The sequence below is a fragment of the Rhinolophus ferrumequinum genome, chromosome 24 (assembly GCF_004115265.2).
Source record: "Rhinolophus ferrumequinum isolate MPI-CBG mRhiFer1 chromosome 24, mRhiFer1_v1.p, whole genome shotgun sequence".
Classification (NCBI taxonomy): Eukaryota; Metazoa; Chordata; class Mammalia; order Chiroptera; family Rhinolophidae; genus Rhinolophus; species Rhinolophus ferrumequinum.
Genome location: NC_046307.1, coordinates 42,250,983 through 42,271,332, shown reverse-complemented (window position 1 = coordinate 42,271,332; position 20,350 = coordinate 42,250,983). Strand labels below are relative to the sequence as shown.

Below are 20,350 nucleotides of genomic sequence, written 5' to 3'. Positions count from 1 at the left end.
GCACCATTAGTCCCTCGCTAGCCTCTGGCTCAGATCCACGCTGCTTTTCCTTCAGATCCTCTAATCTAGAAGAATCTGGAATATTCTACACTGTTGCTATGATTGCATGAAGTATTATCATTACATGGAGAATCTAAGGATAAGATGCTTGCTCTGGCCTGGTGCTGACTTCAGCTGGACAGAGTGAAGTCTGTGGTCCTTGCTGAGTCGGTCTGTGCCGCCATCTGTTGCTTAGCTGCCACGTAGCTTCCTACCACAGCAATTAGAAAGACCGATGCTGTCTTCTGGGTCAATGACCCAGTTTTCATTTGTGTTAGGAACCAGTGCCCTTAAGAAGCAGCTGAACACGGTGGCTAATTGTGGTCAGAAAGACCGGCGGAGCAGGGAACATGCAAAAGTGGAAATTATACTTGGCCTGCACTCAGCGCTGTGCGAGTGGACTACTCCAAATGGCCCCATCCGGCCGTCCATTCACCCGGCTGCTCAGGGGACTTCCTGCAGCCAGCTCCTCCTGCAGGCTCATTAGGATGCCGTTCTCCTGGAAACCGTGGCTCCTACAAGGGCCAAACTGATGAGGCTTCGAGGTGGCAGGTGCTCTGTAACACCTGCCCTCACACCATGCCAGCTGTTCTGGGAGGGCCTCTTTAGCGCCTTTCTGGAGCAGAACTCTGCAGCTTGAAGTGAAATGCAGACTCCATTCCCTTGACCTGACCTCCATCTCCGTCTTCATTCATTCTTCCTAGTCTGGTACGGCTGTGGCACTTCCTCTGACCCATCTGCAAATTTCGTTTCCTGTCCGCCCTAACAGGTTGGCCCGCCTTGATTTTCCCTGCTCAGCACCCTGCGTGCTGGCCCTAGCGACTCCTATACATGGTGGTTCACTGCTCACCCACACGCTGCCGCTCCCTCAGGTGTTTCCAACCTGGACCTTCCCCCTGAGCCTCGGGCTCATGTGACCAGTGAGCTCCTGATATCTACACTCAGATGTCCCCCAGGGTCATCGAACTCGGGGTCAGAGAAGAGCTCATCATTTCCCCCTTACCCCCAAGGTGGTTCCTTTTTCAGGTTAGAAATGCGAAAATCATCCTAGCCTCCCTCATCATCCCCTGTCCCCTACAAATAAATCAAAATAAATCATAAATCAATGCATCCTGGTGGGTTTACCCCGTACATTGTTTCTCTAATCCGTTGGCCTTCTGCATCCCGGCATGCCCTGTCTGCCTGCCTCTGCCCGTCACACTGATCCATCCATGTGGCCTCCTCTGGTTCCCCCTCCATGGAGCCACCAGCAGGAACCCTCCACACCCACCTGACCAAGCAAATGTCCTCGCTGCCCGAAACCTTCAGAGGCTCCTTGGAGAGGGCGCCACAGCGGGCTGGGCAGCGAGCCTCCATCGCTCCAGAGTCACCTTTGGCGCCCCAAAGTGTGCTTATGCTTCGCACACTGCCTGCAGACTCGCCCCTAGCCCGTCTTCTAACCAGAGTGCTAGCCCTAATTCCTGCCCATATAGAAATTCTCATTGCTCAAAGAATAGATTCCAGGCTTATTAGCATGGGATAGAGCGCCATTTATCATCCGACCATGGCCTGCCTCTCCAAATTTACCTCCAGCCACTCATTGCTTTGCTTGTCATGCTTCAGCAGCGAGGCGCCGCTCGTAGTCCCTGAGCACACAGTATTCCGTGCCACTGCACCTGTGCTCGCTGTGCCTCAGAATTCTCTCCCACTCCTGCCCGGCTGGCTTGGGTCAATCCTTTGTAGCACCTCCTCTGGGAGGCGCCCTTCCCAGCCTCCCCCTCTGGGAGGCATTTTCTTCCTTCTCTGCCCTAGGCACCCAAGAGGCAACCTGGGCCCTTAGGATGGGAACAAAGGCAGGACACCAACACGAATGAAAGTATCTAGATGGAAACTCAGTGATTTCCCCCTCACTTTTGCAGATATTCTTCGGTGCTTTCATTTGGAAGATTTATGGTTCTAGGTTTGTATTCAGGCCTTAGAGTTGTTTCACTCTGCGTTTCTTTGATTACTGGTACTTTGAACACATTTTTCCAAGCTGGTTGGCTTTTTGTATTTTCTGTGCTATGATCTGTCAATTTCCTTTCCCCTGTTTTTCTGTCAAGGCCTTAGGGTCTTTTTCTGCCATTTGTGACAAGTGTTTTTTCAATTTTCCTTTTACCCTTAATTTTTGTGTATTATTTTTTGGCATAATGAAGTATTTGATTTTTATGTAGTTAAATGTATTGATCTTTTCCTTTATGATTTCTTTTATTACTTTATGTTTGGATATTTCAACACTATCAAGCATAAAATACATATTCTTATAAGTTTTCATCTTGTTTTTAAGGCTTTCTTTTTTAATACATTTAACTCTTTAATTCTTCTGGAATTTAGATGTGTTAAGTATTCTGGCATATGACTTTTTCTTTTTTTGAGTATTTTTCTTTTTCTCCCCCCTTCTTCCGCCTACCCCCCCCCACCCACCGCCCCTCCAGTTCAAGCCATTGTTTCTCAGTCTAGTTGTGTAGGACACAGCTCCCTGGCCCGTGCGGGTCTTATGAGTCTTGACAACAAAATTTAGTGAATAATCCATTTATTTATGAATGTTTCCTTTTTCATATATTAAGAGGACCTGTTTATATAAAAGTCTGTTCGGGGTTTATTTAGATCCAGTGATTCATCATCTGTTTTCCTGCCCATTTTAGAGTATTTTAATTGTTTTAGTTCCAAAGTGTGTGTGTTTTTTTTTTTTTAATTTATTGGGGTGACAATTGTTAGTAAAATTACATAGATTTCAGGTGTGCAATTCTGTATCACATCATCCATAAATCACACTGTGTGTTCACCACCCAGAGTCAGCTCCCCTTCCATCACCATACATTTGATCCCCCTCACCCTCATCCCCCACCCCGCAACCCCCTTACCCTCTGGTAACCACCAAATTACGTTCCCCAGATTAATTTTCAAACCCGTGGCCATCCTGTGGTCACCGACTGCCCTCCAATCCAAAGTGTGTTTTAATAACTGAAAGCTAGTCCCCTCATCTTTTCAGAATTTTGTTAATTCTTGTCACCTGTTTATTCTTCCAGAAAAGAACTGAAATTATTTTGTCAAGTTTCAAAAATAGTCTCATTGACTTTTTAATCATGTTAAACCTGTGATAGGTTTTATGAAAACTGACTTCTTGGTAATTCTGTCTTTCCATCCAGAAAATAATATGCTTCTCCATTTCTTCAGCTCTTTTTTTATATTGCTCAGTGAAGTTTGCAGGTTTCTACCCATAGGTTCTATACTTTTTTGTTGATAAAGTTGTCCTAAGATTCTGTCTTATTGCTGCTGGAATAGGATTTTTTTCCATGTCATCTTCTAACTAGTTATTTATCATTGGAATATAGGAAAGTATTGCTGTGTAAATATTTGTTTTCCATTCAGCCACTTTGCATATTCTCTTATTATTCTAATGATTTTTTCAGTTGATCCTCTTAGTTTTCAAGGTAGGCAATCCTGTCTTCTCCAAATAATAAAAATGTATTGTTTTCTTTTTTTTATATGTCTTACTAGGTTGATCAGAATAATTTTTTTTTTAATAATTGACCGGTAGCATCTCTTGTTTATTCTCTGATCTCAGTAGGACGTCTGCTAGGAACATACTGTTATGTATCATGCTGATTGTTGTTGCTCATTGAGATGTAAGCTGCGTCTAATGACGTGCAGAGATCTGCAGTGAGTTTTGACAAATATACATACACCCTGTGGCTCACCAAACAAGGTACAAACCATTTTCAGCGTTTTGGGAGTTCCCTTGCATCCCTTTCCAGCCAGCCTTCCTCCTCGAAGGCAAGCCTTCTTCCGCTTCTATCTCCACAGATTAGCTTTGCCTGTTCTTGAATTCTGTATAAATGAACGTGATACTTGAAACAGCAATTTTTCATCATCCCCAGTTCTTAGAAATTTTTAAATATGTGTAGGGAAATTTCTTCTTTTGAAGCAAATTATTTTTCAAATACCTAAATATTCCATTTAGCAACACACTGCAACTCATACCGAAGACCCTGTGTGTTCGCAGCTCTGACGTGAACTCCGAGGTCCTGCCCTCTACACAGAGTCCGAGCTGATGCTCGGAGGGGCGTGGTCCCAGGCGGGACTCGAGCTGCTCCAGCCTCAAGCTTGAAATCAGTGTATTTTCTTACCTTCGAAACACTGTCTCCCGCAAGGCAAGTTCTTACCGTGCTTCATCTTTGCTAAAGACGTGCTAGGAGAATTGTCAAATGAGAAGAACACTCCATTCTACAGAGGCACCCACAAGATGGCACCGAGACAGCCAGTCTCTCTGGTGACTTAGCCTCTTCCTTTTGAAACGCCCATCCAATATGTGGCTATTGCCTTAGTCATCCGGAAACCAGAGGGTAAACTGCCTGTGTGACTGAAGTACCTATGTCTTCCGCGTGCTTAGAACACCTCTGTGTCTCCTTGACGATTTTGGATTTGTCTTTTATTTTCACTTTACCTTCCAATTGTATGAATATGTTCACTTTTGAAGGTCTTTAAGTCCTCTTTAAAAGTAGATCTCTCTTTTTCTCTCTCTCTACACACACATACACACAGCCACACACACACATACTACATACAAACACACACACACACACAGCCACACACACGCACAGATGGATGCCGGACCAAAGTCTCAAACAGCAGAGGACCATACAGAGTCACTGAGGGTCACGGTCATGTGGAAGCCGACTGGACCTGCAGACTGACCTGGCTGTGCTGTGCGGGCAGTCCTGGTCCTATATGAGGCCCGCAGGCCGTGAGAGAGAGCAGGGGCCAAGGGCCTTGGGGAAGGTTGGCTTTTCGGAATTCGTGATTGAATTTCCCCGGAAGGAAGGAAGGGGGCCAAAGACGTTGGGAACCTCCAGCCTTGGGCCTGGGGACGGGAAGCCCCTGGTCATCCCTCTGCCTGACTGCAGCATGCTGAGTTTGAGATGATATTTTGGGGTTCAGGGAGCAGTGTCCTACAGGCAGTTTGCCTTTCCTTGAGTGTGGGACGTTCTAGTACCAACAGTTGTCTTGAGCAGGGCTGCTTATGTCTGCTGGTCTAAGACAGCTCTGGAGAACATTCTCCAAGGCCCGAGGCCTCTCCCCAGCCCCACCCCCAGCTTTTTTGGGGCGGCAGGTAAAGTCCCTCTTCCTTCACGGAGAGTCTCCAGACAGCTGGCTCAGGCCTTTCTCCCACTCTCACAGGTGTCCCTTCACACACAGCCCGTCAGCTGTCTGACACACGGCTGCCTTCCGTATGGAGGCCGCTGCCGCCTGTCACTGCACAATATGCTAAACGTCTCCATCCCCATTTGCTCTTATGCACTTAAAAGCTGATGGCTTTGTGCTGTTTTGTTTGCCAAGATGGCAGACTTTGTTCTTCATGCTTAAGGTCGTTTTAATGCTGTGCTTGAAACCTGTCTCGCCCAGGTGGTTTCTCATAGGCTCAGGTCGGTAGGAAGGTCGTTACGGTTTAGCTTCTTTACCTTGGTTTTTGCATATGGAACCTCACATTGGTAACATTTGCTCCCATTTTTAAATCCATCCAGGGAGACAGGGCACGTCACAGATATTTACCAACCTCTGTTATCTTGCTGTGTCTGTCGTAGGCCCAGACCGGGGCTGAGGAGCAGGGTTTCGAGGTTCTCTCCCCATCAGATCCTGGATCTCGGGGAAGATGAAGAGGTGGGCAGGGGCCCCAAGGTGGCCCCCACATCCCCTGCTGGTCCTCACCTTCTGGGGGGCCCTTCCCAAGCCTGTCCCACAGGCTGACGTTACTTCCTACACAAGTGCCCGTGGCATGTCTTCCCTAAGGCTGGGTCAGCTTGCGTACAGACAGGGCCATCTGCTTCCACCCCATCCGCCAGCCAAGCTTGGACCTGTCCCCTGCCACCATCATGTGTGTCCTGTCCAAAGCTGAGTTCCCCACACCTCTGGGTTTATCCAATCCCCATCTCCACTCTCTCTGGCCTCTTTCCGCTTCTCTGAAGCAAACGGCTTCCACACGCTCATTCTCAGGAGTGTCGTCCCCCCGGAGACCGTAGCCCACAGCTCAGGAGGCCCCGGGCCCTTCGATGGGAGCTGCTCAAGGTCCCAGAGCATGTTCTTGGCGTCACTTTGGACATATTTCTTAGGTAGGAGTTTCACTTATTTCCTACATGCTCAGCTCTACTGTTTTTAACTTTTAAGGCAAAACTTGGTGCATTTGTAACTCTAACCTGCAGACTTTTATTGTTTCTCTAAAGACTCTGATCTTTGACTCAGTCACTCTGTGCCTCCTTTTCTCATATGAAAGGGAGGGTCATCATATCTGCCTGAATGTGATTGCGAAGGTTAAATGTGTACATACAGAGTCATTAACAGTGCCTAGCACATGGTAGGGGTTCTCGCTGAGCAAGCATTTATTGCAGTCCTACTATGTGTCAGGCGCCCGTTAGGCGCTGAGGAGCTAACTAGCAGTGAGCACGAGATCTTCAAATGAGTCGCGCTTTAAATGGATCGTCATTATTATTCTAAACCAGTGCTTATATTTTAGGAAGCACAGTAAGCAGACTGCTGAGGCCAAAACTGTAGAATTAGAGTTAGAAAATAATAAATTTGCATCTTAATTTTTCCATTTAACTTACTCTGTCACCTGAGGGAAGTTGTGGTTTTAATGAAAAAATGTTCATTCTCATTCATATAAAAGTACAAGGTAGAGCATCCGTTAAATCACATTTTTCATCTGCCAAATGTACAACTGAGGACAGTTCTAATGCTTGATACTGGCAGTATAGTGACAAAATAGTCACTTTCTAACAAAACAGCCCCCCAAACAAGACGTGACACCTAACAAAATGCATGGTAATCCTTAATACGTCTTATACTCTGTCCTTATTTAAATATCCCTGTTTGTTATTCTTTTTAAATGACTTTTCACAGTTGATTTGTTTGCATCAGGATTCAAGTAAGGTCCATCCATTGCCTGGTGGTTTTGTCTCCCACAGCTCTTTTCTTTTCTTTATTGGGGAACAGTGTGTACTTCCAGGACTTTTTTCCAAGTCGAGTTGTTGTCCCTTCAGTCTCAGTTGTCGCACACCTCTCGATTGACAAGCGTCCCCACCTCCCTTTGCCCTGCTCTTGCCTGGTCCGCAGCCCGGCCGTCTGTCCTGTGAGAGCCCCAGTCCTGGACTCAGCTGAATGCGTCCTCCTGGCGTCGTTTAATGGGCTCCTGCATCTTCTTTATTGCCCCAAAACTGGAAGCAGTTCTCATCCAACTTCGGGTTTTGTGTGTGTTCTTGGAGAGTGTGTGTGTGTTTGTGTGTGTGTGTGTGAGCACTTCCTGAGTGTCGCTCGGTAAGCACCTCAGTAGGAGGCTCCGAAGGCCCTGCTTGTACGATGTGTGATCTGCCCATGAGTCCAGGAAGCTAAAGCCCGCCGGGTCTGGGTCCCTTGTTTGTGAGAGGAGAGAGCGGTCCTGTTCCCCAGGGGTCCTGCCGGTTCAGCCGCGAAAGCACAGGCTGTAAACCACTGTACAGACGGCAGGTGGTAGTAAGAAGGATGGTCCTTTGGGCAATTATGAAAATCTTCTTTAGAAAAGGAGTTTCCTTCCCCAGGCCCCTTTAACTGAGAACATGGTAATGCTGTTTTTATTGGAAAAAGCTTCCAGTACATTCGCGAAGATTGAACACCACCAGCTTTTAAACTAACAGACAGAGTGGAGGAGTGATTAACCGTTCGTGGATCCCAGGCACTTGAAGCGCAGGGAAAGGTGGTGATGCCTACCTGTGTGGCAGGTTTGTTGATGGAGACCACAGTGCCTCAGTCTCCCAGACCAGAGCCGCAGGACCACCCTTGAAGGGGAGGGAGGAGGCCGCTGAAACTTTTACGGGACTGTTTCCTTTATCAAAAGGCTTCTGTGTTCCAACCCCAAGACAAGCCTTGCCGTGCTGTTTCATGAGGCCTGGGAGAAGAATCTCTTAAAGGGATTTTGCTTATTGATTGTCGGGAGCAGACTTGCTGTTTAAATTTTAACAGCTCTCAGCAAGCGAACAATTCTGAAGCTCGTGAATGAGCAAATTCTTCCCAAACCACTTTGTGTGCGTGTGTGTGTACAAATCAGAGTGCCCACAAGATGGATCGGGTTCATTTGTATCAGGTTGCAGCTTAATCTCCCTTCCTGCGTGGTCTTCTCTCTCCTAGTAGGAGAGGAAGGCAATGAATGAAGAGTCGCCAGAAGCAAGCGGAGGACCGAACAACCGCAGGCCCAGTCATCAAATCAGGCTGGGCCGCAGGTCCCACTCCTGGTTACACACTCTCAGGAACTGTGTGCCCTCTGAGTGAGCAAGTGGAGAAGCAGAGGCTGGTCTGGGTGCGCCTGGGCGGGGGGGGGGGGGGGTAGGGGGGTGGGGGCGGGGTGAGGTCGCATCCTGGCGCTCCTGCCACTCCATGCTACGTCATCGCATCAGTCAGCTGCTTCCACCACTGTCCTCTTGACTTTGCCTCTTTCTGAAATTCCTGTCGTCACTCTGTACGTGCCTGAGCAGGTGAGCTGTTCATTCATAGACTCGAAATCTGCTGGGAGAAAGGGATGGAAGAGAAGTTCTATTGTGCACTGTATGTGCCGGGGTCCCTGTGGGAGCAGATGGCACCCGGAATTAGAACAATCAGGGAGGACATTTACAAAGGGAAAACGTACAGAGGAGTGGGGGAAGGGCTAGCAGCGAGCAGGCCGGGACCCCCTGAGGTCACAGAGGCAAGGGGAGCTGCAGGAACCACATGCACAGCCACCGCCATGAGAAGACAGGACCCTTTGGATGAAGAAAGCAGATAGTGAGAAAGGAAGGGCCCTGGCCTGCTCTCCCTACTCCCCGTGGTCTCCCAGGGAAGCCCGGGGCAGAGAGCCCACCCCTGCCAGGCGTGTGGTCCCGAGCCCAGAGCCCGTGGACAAGGTGCAGAGTGGATCTGGGAAAACAGGGACGTCGTCAGCACCAGGATCCGCCATGGGCCAGGCTTTGTGCCAGAGCTGTCAGTCACATCCTCTTATTTCATACTCACCACAGTCTCCAGAGTTTTGTGTCACTCCCCCATTTAAAATTATTCAATTGTGGTAAAATACACAAAACGTAAAGTTGACCATCTTAACTGTTTTTAAGTGTGCAGTGGCTTTAGGTGCATCCACACGGGTGTGCAGCCATCCCCACCGTCCGTCTCCAGAACTTTCCATCTTCCCAAACTGACACTCTGTCCCCATTAAACACTCCCCCAACCCCTGCCCAGCCCCTGGCACCCACCGACTTCCTGTCTCTGTGGGAATGTTACTGTGGGGACCTCCTCAGTGGTGTCACACAGTATGTGTCCTGATGTGTATTTCCCTCAGCGGGAAGTCCTCAGGGCTGATCCACGTTACAGGAGGGGGCAGAATTTTCTTCCCTTTTCAGGCTGAATAGTATTCCCTTGTGTGGATGGGCCACGTTTGTTTCTCCATTCATTCTCGGTGGACACTTGGGGTGTTCCCACCTTTTGGCTACTGTAAATAATGCTGCTATGAACGTAGGTGTACAGACAGCCCTTTGAGACCCTACTGTCAGTTCTTTGGGGTATGTATTCTGAAGTAGAATCTGGATCTTGTGGTAGTTGTATTTTTAATTTTTTGAGGAACCATCCTACTCTTCCTTAATGGCTGCACCATTTTTCACTTCTACCAACAGTGTCCCAGTGTTCCAACTTCTCTACATCGTTGCCAACACTTGCTATTTTCTACTTTTTTGATAGCAGCCACCCTAATGAGAGTGAAGTGGCTGTCGTGGTAGCTTTGATCTGTCCCCGTCTTGACAGAAGCTCAAACAGAATTGAACAACTGCCAGTGGAAGAGCCCACTGACAACTTCCATCTCTGTTTTTCTACTGCATGTCAGTTGTCTTCAGAATGAGAACTGTGTTTCCACTGAGGCTTGACTAGGCATGGACAGGCCTGGTCCCACCACCAACTCCATCACACTGATGCTAGGGGAGGCTCTTTCGTCTTCTGCTCCAAAAGGAAATGAGACAAATGCCTCTTTTCTGTAAGGGAGCCTACTTAGCTGTTTGGTGTTCTAGGAGGGTCTCAGACTCCCAAAGTAAACAGAGAAATGGGTGTGAGTTTTCCCATCGCTAGTTAGGGGTGCACACATCACAGTTTCTAAGGAAGCCTGAAGAGAAGGGAGCCTCATGAGCTGTAGATTACCTGTGTCGCTGAAAATCAGAAGCCAAGGACACTGACGTGCCCAGCTGGCGGTAACAACTGCGTTCCCAGAAAGGCATTTTTGGAAGCAGCTTTATTTGAAATAATTTAAAAGATTCTTGCTTCGTAGCCCAACTGGCAATGTAACTTCAGAGCCATGTAACTTTTTGGTTGAGGAATCCAGATGACAAGGTCCGACTCAGTGATGGACATCTCTGTAGGAGGGTCAACAGAAGTCGCCATTGAGAGTTTTATTTCATTTTGGAGCAGTTTGTAGCTATTTGTTGGTGACTCGTAGGGAAGTGGAGTGTATTTCTGATGATTTCCCAGGTGCAGACTTGTGAATCCTAACTGTTAGGTCTTCAGGTTTTTGCAGAAATAGCTATGATTTTGTATGTAGTGTGGAGTGTGCATGCAGCTGGCACTGTCTGCCATCTGAGTGTCACCAGATGCCCCAATGGAGACCACGTGTCACCTCTTTCTCATCATCTCCAATGTGGGCAAAAAGGGGTTTTTTCACCACTTCCAAGAAGCGAGAAAGGCAGTCTGATTTCCACAAGAATCTTCCCCTCCTTCCCCACCAATGTTTTCTTTCCCTGACACCTTGAAAAAGCAGTTTGGGCATCAGAGCAATTCCGAATGGGAACTGACAGTAGGTGCGCAAAGCCACTGCCAGGTCTTGTTTGTTCCAGGGCATCACTCTGCAGAACAATTGGGCCAAAAGCATGCTTAAACTCTGCAAAAAATACCACGCAAACGTGGAGGAGCCCAGCAGAACCTCCTGGAGCTTTGCAGGCAAGGGCCCGCTTGGCTGACAGAGTCACTCTTGCACACCTGCCGGAAGGCTGGGTGGAAAGATATTCTAAACTAGCTGTGAATTTCATTACGTCTCTCCAGCCAAAGCCACTCAGGGGTGTGGTGGTGTAATGGGCTGCCACGCAGATGGGCTGCAAAATGCACATCCCATCTGTCTTTATCATGCTCATTTCCTCTTTTATTAAAATGTTAATGAATATAGTTTTTATTTATCATTCGGTGACATGTGCAGCATCCTTTTCTGGAAGACAAATCTGCAATCTGCCTAATCATGTGAGCTGACAGAGAACTTTCTCCCCCTTGCATAGTTAACACAGGGCAAAGGAATATTTTGGTTCCATTTAAACTACCATATGCAGGTTGAACAAGAAAACATCCCTTATTTGTTGACAGCAGCATGGGGTGATGGGAGAAACACTGGACTTGGAGCGGGAAATTGAGTTTAATGCCAGGTTTGTCGGTTACTAGCCTCATGATCATGGACCTCAGTTTCCACATCTGTTAAATGGACATAAGTACTCCATCTCCTGGGGCTGCCGTGGTGAGCGAATGAGATCATTCACGGGAATGCATCTCATATTTGCTTGTTACTATTCCAACATGTGCTCATATGGGTTTGAATTTGTTTTGCTCATTCTTTCAGACTCTCCATGGAAAGTGCATCTGTCAAACGTTGGCCCCGAGATGACAGGCGTCACCGTGCATGGCCTGACTCCAGCTCGCACCTATCAGTTCAGGGTGTGCGCCGTGAACCAAGTGGGCAGAGGCCAGTACAGTGTGGAGACGAGCAGGTGTGTGACGCGCGTCCCTTGGTGTGGTGATGGGGAGCAGTCGCTCCTGAGCAAACAGAAGCACGGTGTTCGGTGCCAGAGTCATCAGACCACATACCCATCCTCCATCCCTGGTGCCACAGCAGGACACAGTGGAAAAGACTAACAGAACACACGGCTAGGCTAGCGGGGCTTCCTTAGCTGCTCTGAGCGAATTTCTTAGACTTCCGTGGTGCTCTGGCTGTGCCGACATTAATCGTTCCTGACCACACAGCCCTAGGTATACGTGAAATTAAGAGGCTACAGTGTTTTAATGCCCATTATCCACGCTGACTGCCAGCCAGATGGGAGCAGGTGCCACGTCGTGACAAGTGAGCACCCAGCAGGGTGTCGAAAGGGAAGCTAATGCAGTGCAGGGCGTCCTTGCGTTCCCAGTGGTCTTGACGCTCACCCGTCCGGAGGTGCTGGGGCGGCCGCCTGGGACGCTCACTCAGATGTGACGTGGGAGAACGCCTTCCTCTAATTCCACTGAGCCCTCCGCAGCCAACCTGAGCTCGCAATGGGCGTGAAGTGTGGAAGAATGGAGCTCTAAGTGACTTTTTACAAAATGTGGGAGTCTGATATGAGAAATATTGAAAAAGCCGAGGAAAACGATTTGGACGGCACCTCCGGCAGCTCACTCAGGCTTGTCACCCTTTTAAAGGGCAGAGGTGCTGGGTCTGTTCAGGCAGAGTAAGGTCCTTCCTGTGTCTGCCTGTCACTCGCTTAACTGACTTTCTATTATGTTGATTTGTTGTAACTGTTTCATGCATGTCCCTTCAGTTTGATCAGCTGTGTGTTTTGCTTTATTCATCACTCGATTTTAGAAAATAGTTAGGCTCAAGATTCAGCAAGACGAGAACGCACATGAGCCTGCTTGCGTCTGGTGCTGACCTCGCTCCCCTCCCGTCTTTTGTTTATAGGTTGATGCTGCCTGAAGAACCACCCAGTGCTCCCCCGAAAAACATAGTAGCCAGTGGGCGTACCAATCAGTCCATCATGGTCCAGTGGCAGCCACCCCCAGAAACAGAGCACAATGGAGTGCTACGCGGGTATATCCTCAGGCAAGTAACCTGTGATTGGCCGTTTTTAGACCGTCATCAGAAAGAGTCAAGTGTCTGCTTTGCTGAGATCGCCATCTCCATCGTTTATAGGGGCCCAACAGTAATGAAGAGAGTCAGGCCAGCTGTAGGACTCCAGGGAGTGGAGGGGACTGTGGCAAAGTGGAGAGGATACAAAATGTGGACAGCCTGGCAGAGACAGTCTCTGCATAGCCAACCAGGGTGTGTACGCATGAGAACCCGGGTCAATGGTTGCCTTTTGGCGCAAGAATGAGGGGATATTAGGAGTTGGGAGCGAGGTGTGCTAGTCACTGTAATCCTTTCGCTCTGAGTTTGTCCCAGGGGCATGCATTGGTAAATATAATAATTTGAATGAGTAATAATGCAATTGATTTAATTATTACCCAGCTGTTACCATGCTAATATGTTGTTCCATATTGCCAGGTCTGCTAGGGTTTCAAAGACATTTAAAAATCTAGCTTTTTACATGCAATCTCACAGTTTTGGAATATTGGAGATGAAATCAGTGTACTTTGAAATGCAGGGCGGCCACACACATGAGGGCCGGATGTGGCCCACGAACGGCCAGCTGGCAGCCGTGTTGTAGAAGGGGCAGGTAGGCCTTTTAGAATGTGGAGAGGACTCTGCCAGCCTTGGCTGGGTTTGAGAGAATAAACCTCCTGTGCCCAAACCTCTGCTAATTTTTAAATTGCACCAAATGTGATAATTGCAGAGGTTTGCTGACACAAATAAAAGGAAAGCATGAAGCAGTATTAAAGGATAATTATTAAACCTCTTCCAATGGATGTACAGCTGTGGACGTGTGTGCTAATCTGACGTGGACTTGGAGCCCCTTGCCAGCCTACGGGGCGAGAACTGTAGGCACCCAGCATTACCTTCCTCTGAATGCCTGGTCCATGTCCACTCTGCACGTGGACAGGAAGTACTGGGTTAACAGAGGTCGTAAGTGGACAAATGTAATTTCTGAGGAAAACGTAAGAACGTATGACAGTGCTGCCTCTTTAACCCCACTATCTTTGCACTTGGAGGACACCTCATCCCCAGTATGTATCTGTGTCATCATCCGCTCGTCATTTCACCCGTGTTGGTCTGTATGCCTGTGGTGGTCTGTTTGCCTGTCACGCCCATCTGTGCTGTCCTCAGGTTCTTCCGCACACCCATGAATTAGCCACTCAGCACACGCACGTCATTATCTGCCTGAAGTGGTTTAACGCAGCTGTCCCGAGGAGTGCACCGAGGGCTGGAGGACTGGAATCAGCCCTGGGCCCCTTCGGTCACTGTGTCCCCAACCACCTTCCCCCATGTCACAGGGGTGAGGAGACTGCACTCTACCCCCTGCAGACAGGGGGCGCTGTGGGCTCCGGTTCCTGTTGACACTCCCTGCACAATTTCCAGTCCCTCCGAAAACAGCCTGGCACTTCGCACTGCCGGAAGCCTGAGGTTGTCTGTCCATCCACGCCACTCGTTCCCTGCTCCAGCTGCCACTCTTGTTCCACACTCATCAACTAAGGAAAAGATTGACCTTGCCCTCTCGGACCAGCCGTTTGCATGAGCACCATCCCAGCTGCCTCTGTTTTTGAGCACAGGGAGGAAAAGTCTCCTCAGGCTCCAGCTGCCAAGTAAGGACTTGAAAAGTCAGCCCCCAGAACCAGGCTCAAGGCATGGAGCGTAATAAGAAAATCCCTCTGATGTGACAAGGCCCCATCGGAGACTGCACATTTCTCTATTTTGTGGGATTACTACTGTTAACAGGATTTTCCATGATGGTGTCAGTAGAGTCGAGTGCTGGAAAAGAGGGCATCTGTATTTGTAGGAGCTTAACTCCAGAAAGCCCTAAAATGAGGATGCACTACCCAAGGCCTGTGAATATCAAAGTTTTCAGAAATTAAAGACCCGTGCCGAAATGCGTTTTGCTTGGAAACATTTCCAAATAATCCTCCGGTCTGCAAATCAGCTCCATTTGCAAGCGTGTCTCCTCCAGGGCACACGTCTCCATGTCAGAGCTGCAGCACCACCCATGGAAGAACAAAATGGAAATAAATCACCATCGGGGCTGCAGCCATGAGAAGTACTTAGGATGCGTGCACAGGGATAAAATATTTATAATAATGGGCAGGGTGTTTCTCTGAGAGGAGCAGAAGGATTGTGTCCTCTATAAACACTCTCCTGTTTATAATCCGTATAAAAAATCATCTTGTTCTGTCTGAGGTGGTCTCCGGGGCAACGCATCCCACCAGCCAGAGGACGATGCCCTGCTCTTCCGTTATCAATTGTGACCTTCCCAGATATTCCGTGACTGTTCCAGAAGCATCCTGAGCCACTGGTCAGAAGGGACCAGCCTGCTGCCACAGAGCGAAGAACAGCCCGTTTCCAAGACTCGAATTCTGCAGTTCATTTTGCACAATTGTGTAACGGGGGGTTCTGGAAAAGACGTGTGGCCCATGCAGGCTTAGTGTCTCTTATAATTCGCTTCTGTGTGAGCGTATTTCCTAGAAGAGCGGTGCTTTCAGACAAAAGAACGTTTAGGGGGTGCTTTACAGCAGTGCCTCTTCTACATCCAGTGTTTCTTTGTGTCCTTGCAAGGACCCTGTGAGATGCCATTATTATAATGTCATTTAGAGAGGTGGAAACCAGGGCACAGAGAGGTTAAGAATTGGCCTGAGACCGCCCAGCTCACAGGGCTTCTTCCCAGCCTAAGTCTTCTGGAGCTAACTTCTTTGCTTTTCCCTGGAATGAACGTTGGGATGGGTCCCCATGAGTCAGCTCTTCTTCAGCACACATGCCCAGTATGTGCCACATTGGCAATAAGTGTCCTGGGCACCATTCACACGCCCGGGATACTCTGGTGTCTCGTGTGGATGAGGAGCGGGCTTTTACCTTTTTCCAAGTGGCTGTCTGATTGTCTCAGTACATGTTTTGTGCCCAGGGAACTTGAGTAGAACTGTCTGGCACACGGGGCAGGCTGCTGCACGCCAGTCCTTTCTCCCTGGTCGCCCCTGCCTTGGAGACCATCACGTTACATAAACGAACTTAAGCCCCGCTGCGAGTGGCACCCACACTTGCTTGTGCAGGTAGCTCAGTAAAGGGACACCAACTCAGCAGAGGTCACCAGGGTAATGGAGTATGAACAAAAATGTGGTGTGACACAGTGATCACAGAGTGACACTGCTGTCCCCACGCCTCCTACCAGTGGCTGCAGGGCCCACGAGCTGCTGCCACTCAGGCTGGAGGCAGGAGAGGCCTCGGACCGCCTACGAGTCTGATGCTGCCTGCGATGGTCGTTCTGTCCCTATCAAACCAGCCTCACCGAGTACAAGGGTCCATAGTGAGAGGGGTGAAAGGAAAGATCACTCAGAAAAACCTGGTTTTCATGGAGAACGTTTTAGTGCCTTTTCCGTGCTTCCTAGGGCATCTTCACGCTCTTTGGAGAGCTGCTTTCCACTTCAGGGCCTGAACTGGGGGGATTCTTCTCTTTTCTAATGGCAGCAGCCTTGCTGACATGCTGCTCTGGCCCGAGGACAGCACAGGTGACTGACTGGGTCTCTACAGCCCAGAGTCACTTGGCATCAGGGAGGAGCCTGAAGACCCCGTTCTGTGATAAAGAGCTGACGCACTCGCTGCTGCCACTCTGGTTCTGTGTCCCTTTGCCACTTACCTTACAAAGCCATGTCTTCCTGAGGCACAAACCACTCGGCTGGCTTTGAGATGCTTTAGGAAGCTGCTTGATGACTGAGGACGCGCCTCCCACTCCGTGGCCCTCCCTTTACCCAGGGGAACTAATTTCTGTGAATGGAATCAGGAAAACGTTTGCTTCTCAAAATAATACTGTAAAAGTCCTTTCATAGTACAGATAGCCATTTCCTAACTCAGTTTCTGAGTCCAGAGTCCTGTGTGTCCCTTTTAAAATAAAGACAACTTTACATTTCTGCCTTTAGGACTCTGTAGAGCCTACAACAGGTGCTTTCAAAGGTCCCCTAAAATGCACTTGGTCATACTTAGCCTCGGGCTAGCATTTGGGCAGCATGAACACCTTTCAGAGCCACTCACTCTGGTTGTAGGACCTGCTTGAACAAAGCTAGAATTCCCAAGTGGAGGCAGAGCTGGGGCTCCACCATGAGGCAACGGGCCACGCTCACTTGCTTCTCTGTTTCTCCCCACAGAGTCACAGGAGAGAAGCATTACTCATAACCAGATCTGGAATTTTGGGTGCCAAGTCCCCGTACTCCCTAGATAAGCTACACTTAAGAAGCTACACTTTTTCCTTAACCATTAATGCAGTCACATGTCATCTCTGTTTTGCCCAGAGCGTATCATCGAGGTGAGGTTAGATAATACCTTTTTTAATGGTTGAATTAGGAGGTAGTGTTGTCTGGAGCTGACCTCTTGGCATTACTTGTGTTTATTGCCTTCCGGTTTCCTCTAACCACGTGGCAGAATTGCGGGTAGACCCGATTTCTGGCTCAGGTCATTCTCCTGTGGTCTGTCCAGGTACCGCCTGGCCGGCCTGCCCGGAGAGTACCAACAGCGCAACATCACGAGCCCAGAGGTCAACTACTGCCTGGTGACGGAGCTGATTATCTGGACACAGTACGAAATACAGGTGGCTGCTTACAACGGGGCTGGCCTGGGCGTCTTCAGCAGGGCAGTGACCGAGTACACCTTACAAGGAGGTAAGCCTGCCTCCCCAGCATGTTGCAGAATCTTTATTGGGGAGCGGGGTCTGCAAAGTTTGATTGGCGTGTGCTAGAAAGGAAAACAGAGGGGTCAATCCTCTAGTTGCAGTTAGAAGGAAATTCGCCACGTGTTTAAATTAGTCTCCCCATCTATTCTGAAACTATAGCAATACTGTAGAAGGAAAGAGATAATATTTTCACTACTTTTTTCTGGTTTCCAAGGGCAGGAAGTATCTACACACATCCTTTAACTAGTCCTCTGAGTCTGCAAAAACGTACTGTTCTAAATGGAATAAGGGTATGTTTGGCGTCTTTGGAGTCATACGTGATACTGTGAATGGTTTTCAGAGGGAATGGTTTTTTAGAATTTTATTTTAGTGATGTGATATGATTATTGGTAATGGAATTTGCCACTTGGTGCTTTTGTTTGTTTGTTTGTTTGTTTTGGGTTTTTTTTTTTTTTTTGGTTTTCTTTTTCAGTTACACAAGCAAACAATTTACTAGATCAGTAAAAACTTCTCCCCCAAAATGGCCAAGCAGAAGGTCGTAAAGCCAGTGGGTCTTCCATCTTACAGCCATGTGCTAAGACCCAGCCCCGTCAGTTTGAGGCTCTCTGCAGCCTCTGATGCTCACTGTTTTCTGGAAGATCCTGGCTCGGCCCCAGGAAGAGCTGGGCTCTTCATACTAAATAGTCCCTCTCTTGACACAACTGCACGTGCCCACGGCCGCCCACATCCTTGTGCAGGGAAGCAGTGTCCCCATAAAACCTAAAACCCTTTTCCATTCCCCCTCCTGACTCGCAGGTGTGATTTTATTTGCTTAGGCATTTTTATTGCTAGCAAGCCTTGACCTTTTTCAAATGATAAGGTTTCTAACTGCCCACTTCTCTCCCCAAATCATGCCTGAGACCTAATGTTCCTTGATATTACATGCTGTTATTATCATCCTTTATTGATTGGCTGTCTGTTGTCATCGCAGAGTCCATAAATCCTCCTTTATAAATTAAGTGCAGTCAGTCTGCTTTCACAGTGACGAGCAGAAATATGTAAAAAGCAAGGCAAGCGGGAAGGACCTGTTCTTCTGCAAGTAGTTTTTAGTGACTCCTTGGAAAGTGAAAATACCTGGAAAGCTGGACAGCTCATGTTCGCTGCAATTAGCCTCCTTAATAAAATGACCATAAATCTGGCAACATTGAACGATGAAGACAGCTCTTACTGTACTGACCCGTCGTTGCTGTCAGCGTCACTGCTCCATCTTCCCCCAGCGTGCTGAGTTCCCAAAAAAGGGAAGCGGGGCTGCCTCCACCTGACTGAAAAGGGTTTTGAGGCTTCAGACTTCGGCTTCTGTTCTTGGCTTTGGGGAGCCATGGAAGCTCTAGAGCCGTGAGTGGCGGGGGTGTGCAGGCAGGTGGGGGGGCAGCCGAGAGGGGTGGTGGCTCCAGGCCAGAGGGGCAATAAAGTGGCTGTGAGGTGACGAGGCCCTCCGGCCCTGACGCTGGCAGAAAGAAGGGCAAGGGAGGGTGTCTGGGGGTGCTTTCGTTGTCAGCGCAGCGTTCTATCCATTCCCTTCGTGTGCCTCGCAACAACCTGTCAGATGAGTCTGGCGGGGCCCCGTGAGCGCTTACATCCGAGGCGTCCTGTGCAGTGAGGAGCCCTGGCCGGGAAAACTGGGCTGGGGCCCAGCCCCTCCTTCAGACTACTTGCAATTTATGGGGCAGACCAGGGCCTGTTTTGTTTGCCATCACCTACCCACAAGGACACTGAACGCTAGCTAACTCGACTTTAACTGGCCAGAAACCACATGCTGACAAATGGCAGGACCAGTGCTAACACCAGCTTCTGAGTCGAGGCCACTGTTTTCTGGGCGGCTTCTGGGGGACTTCAGAGGGGATTTTGGTCTCACTGGTGATGGACTAGCCACCCAACCAGCCTGCCAGGGTGCGTGGCTCTGGGGCACGGCGCCGGTGGGTGGGCTCACTCTTCCTGTTTCACTTTCTACGCAAACCCAGAGGATATACAATTTCCGGATATAAAACCATGCGACAGCCCATCTCACGGCTTGCCGCCTGTAATGCCTCGTGAGCATTCAAAATTGCTCCCATTGGAATTAGCAGAAGCTGGGAGCCCGCAGCCGCTCCAGGCCCCTCAGCACGGCGGGCCTGTTGGGGCCGTGGCCAAACACGCGTGTGCCGTTGGGAACCCGTTGAGCACGCGAGGTGTCCCGCGGCTGTTAGCTCTGACTGTTGAGAAAGCCTGGAGGGCAGAGTCCGTCCTTGAAGCTAAAAGCAAATAATTAAAATGGCTGTATATTAAAGGGAAAAGAATACCTCATAAAGTTAATGATTTGTCAGCCTAATTTGAGGAATTATTGGAATGTATATACATATAATTCTGGAGGGCACAGGAAAAGCAGGAAATACTCAGCCTCGAAAACTAAAGCTTCAGTCCAACCTGCCTCACTTTCCTTCTCTGTTCGGGGCGTCATGTATCTTAACTTTAATAAGGCTCGTTGGGTGTAGCTCCTCTATTGAAGGTATGGGGGTACTGGGGAGAGCTGGTGGGGCTCCCACTCCCAGTGTAACTTACAAGGGACGCAGTGGGCCTCAGGGAAGAGACTGAAGGGCCCAGGGCTGCTGTCCCCGTCACCAGCGGCAGAGATGGGGCAGGAAGGCTGTTTGCCCCAGGCAGACACAGCACCCTCACCCCCGGCCCAGTTTTGGTCTCAACTGTGTTTTCTT

At 49.0% G+C, this 20,350-nt stretch overlaps 1 protein-coding gene across 2 annotated transcripts in view; it reads left to right on the top strand.

Annotated features, from left to right (window-relative positions):
- The window catches only part of SDK1 (sidekick cell adhesion molecule 1), a 431,538-nt gene that overhangs the window by 254,110 nt on the left and 157,078 nt on the right, over positions 1–20,350 (top strand). For both annotated transcript variants that reach the window (XM_033096781.1, XM_033096780.1), the window contains 3 exons: positions 11,693–11,840; positions 12,782–12,922; positions 17,429–17,610. In XM_033096781.1, coding sequence (XP_032952672.1) covers positions 11,693–11,840; positions 12,782–12,922; positions 17,429–17,610 — 471 coding nt within the window. The remainder of the gene's footprint in view (positions 1–11,692; positions 11,841–12,781; positions 12,923–17,428; positions 17,611–20,350) is intronic.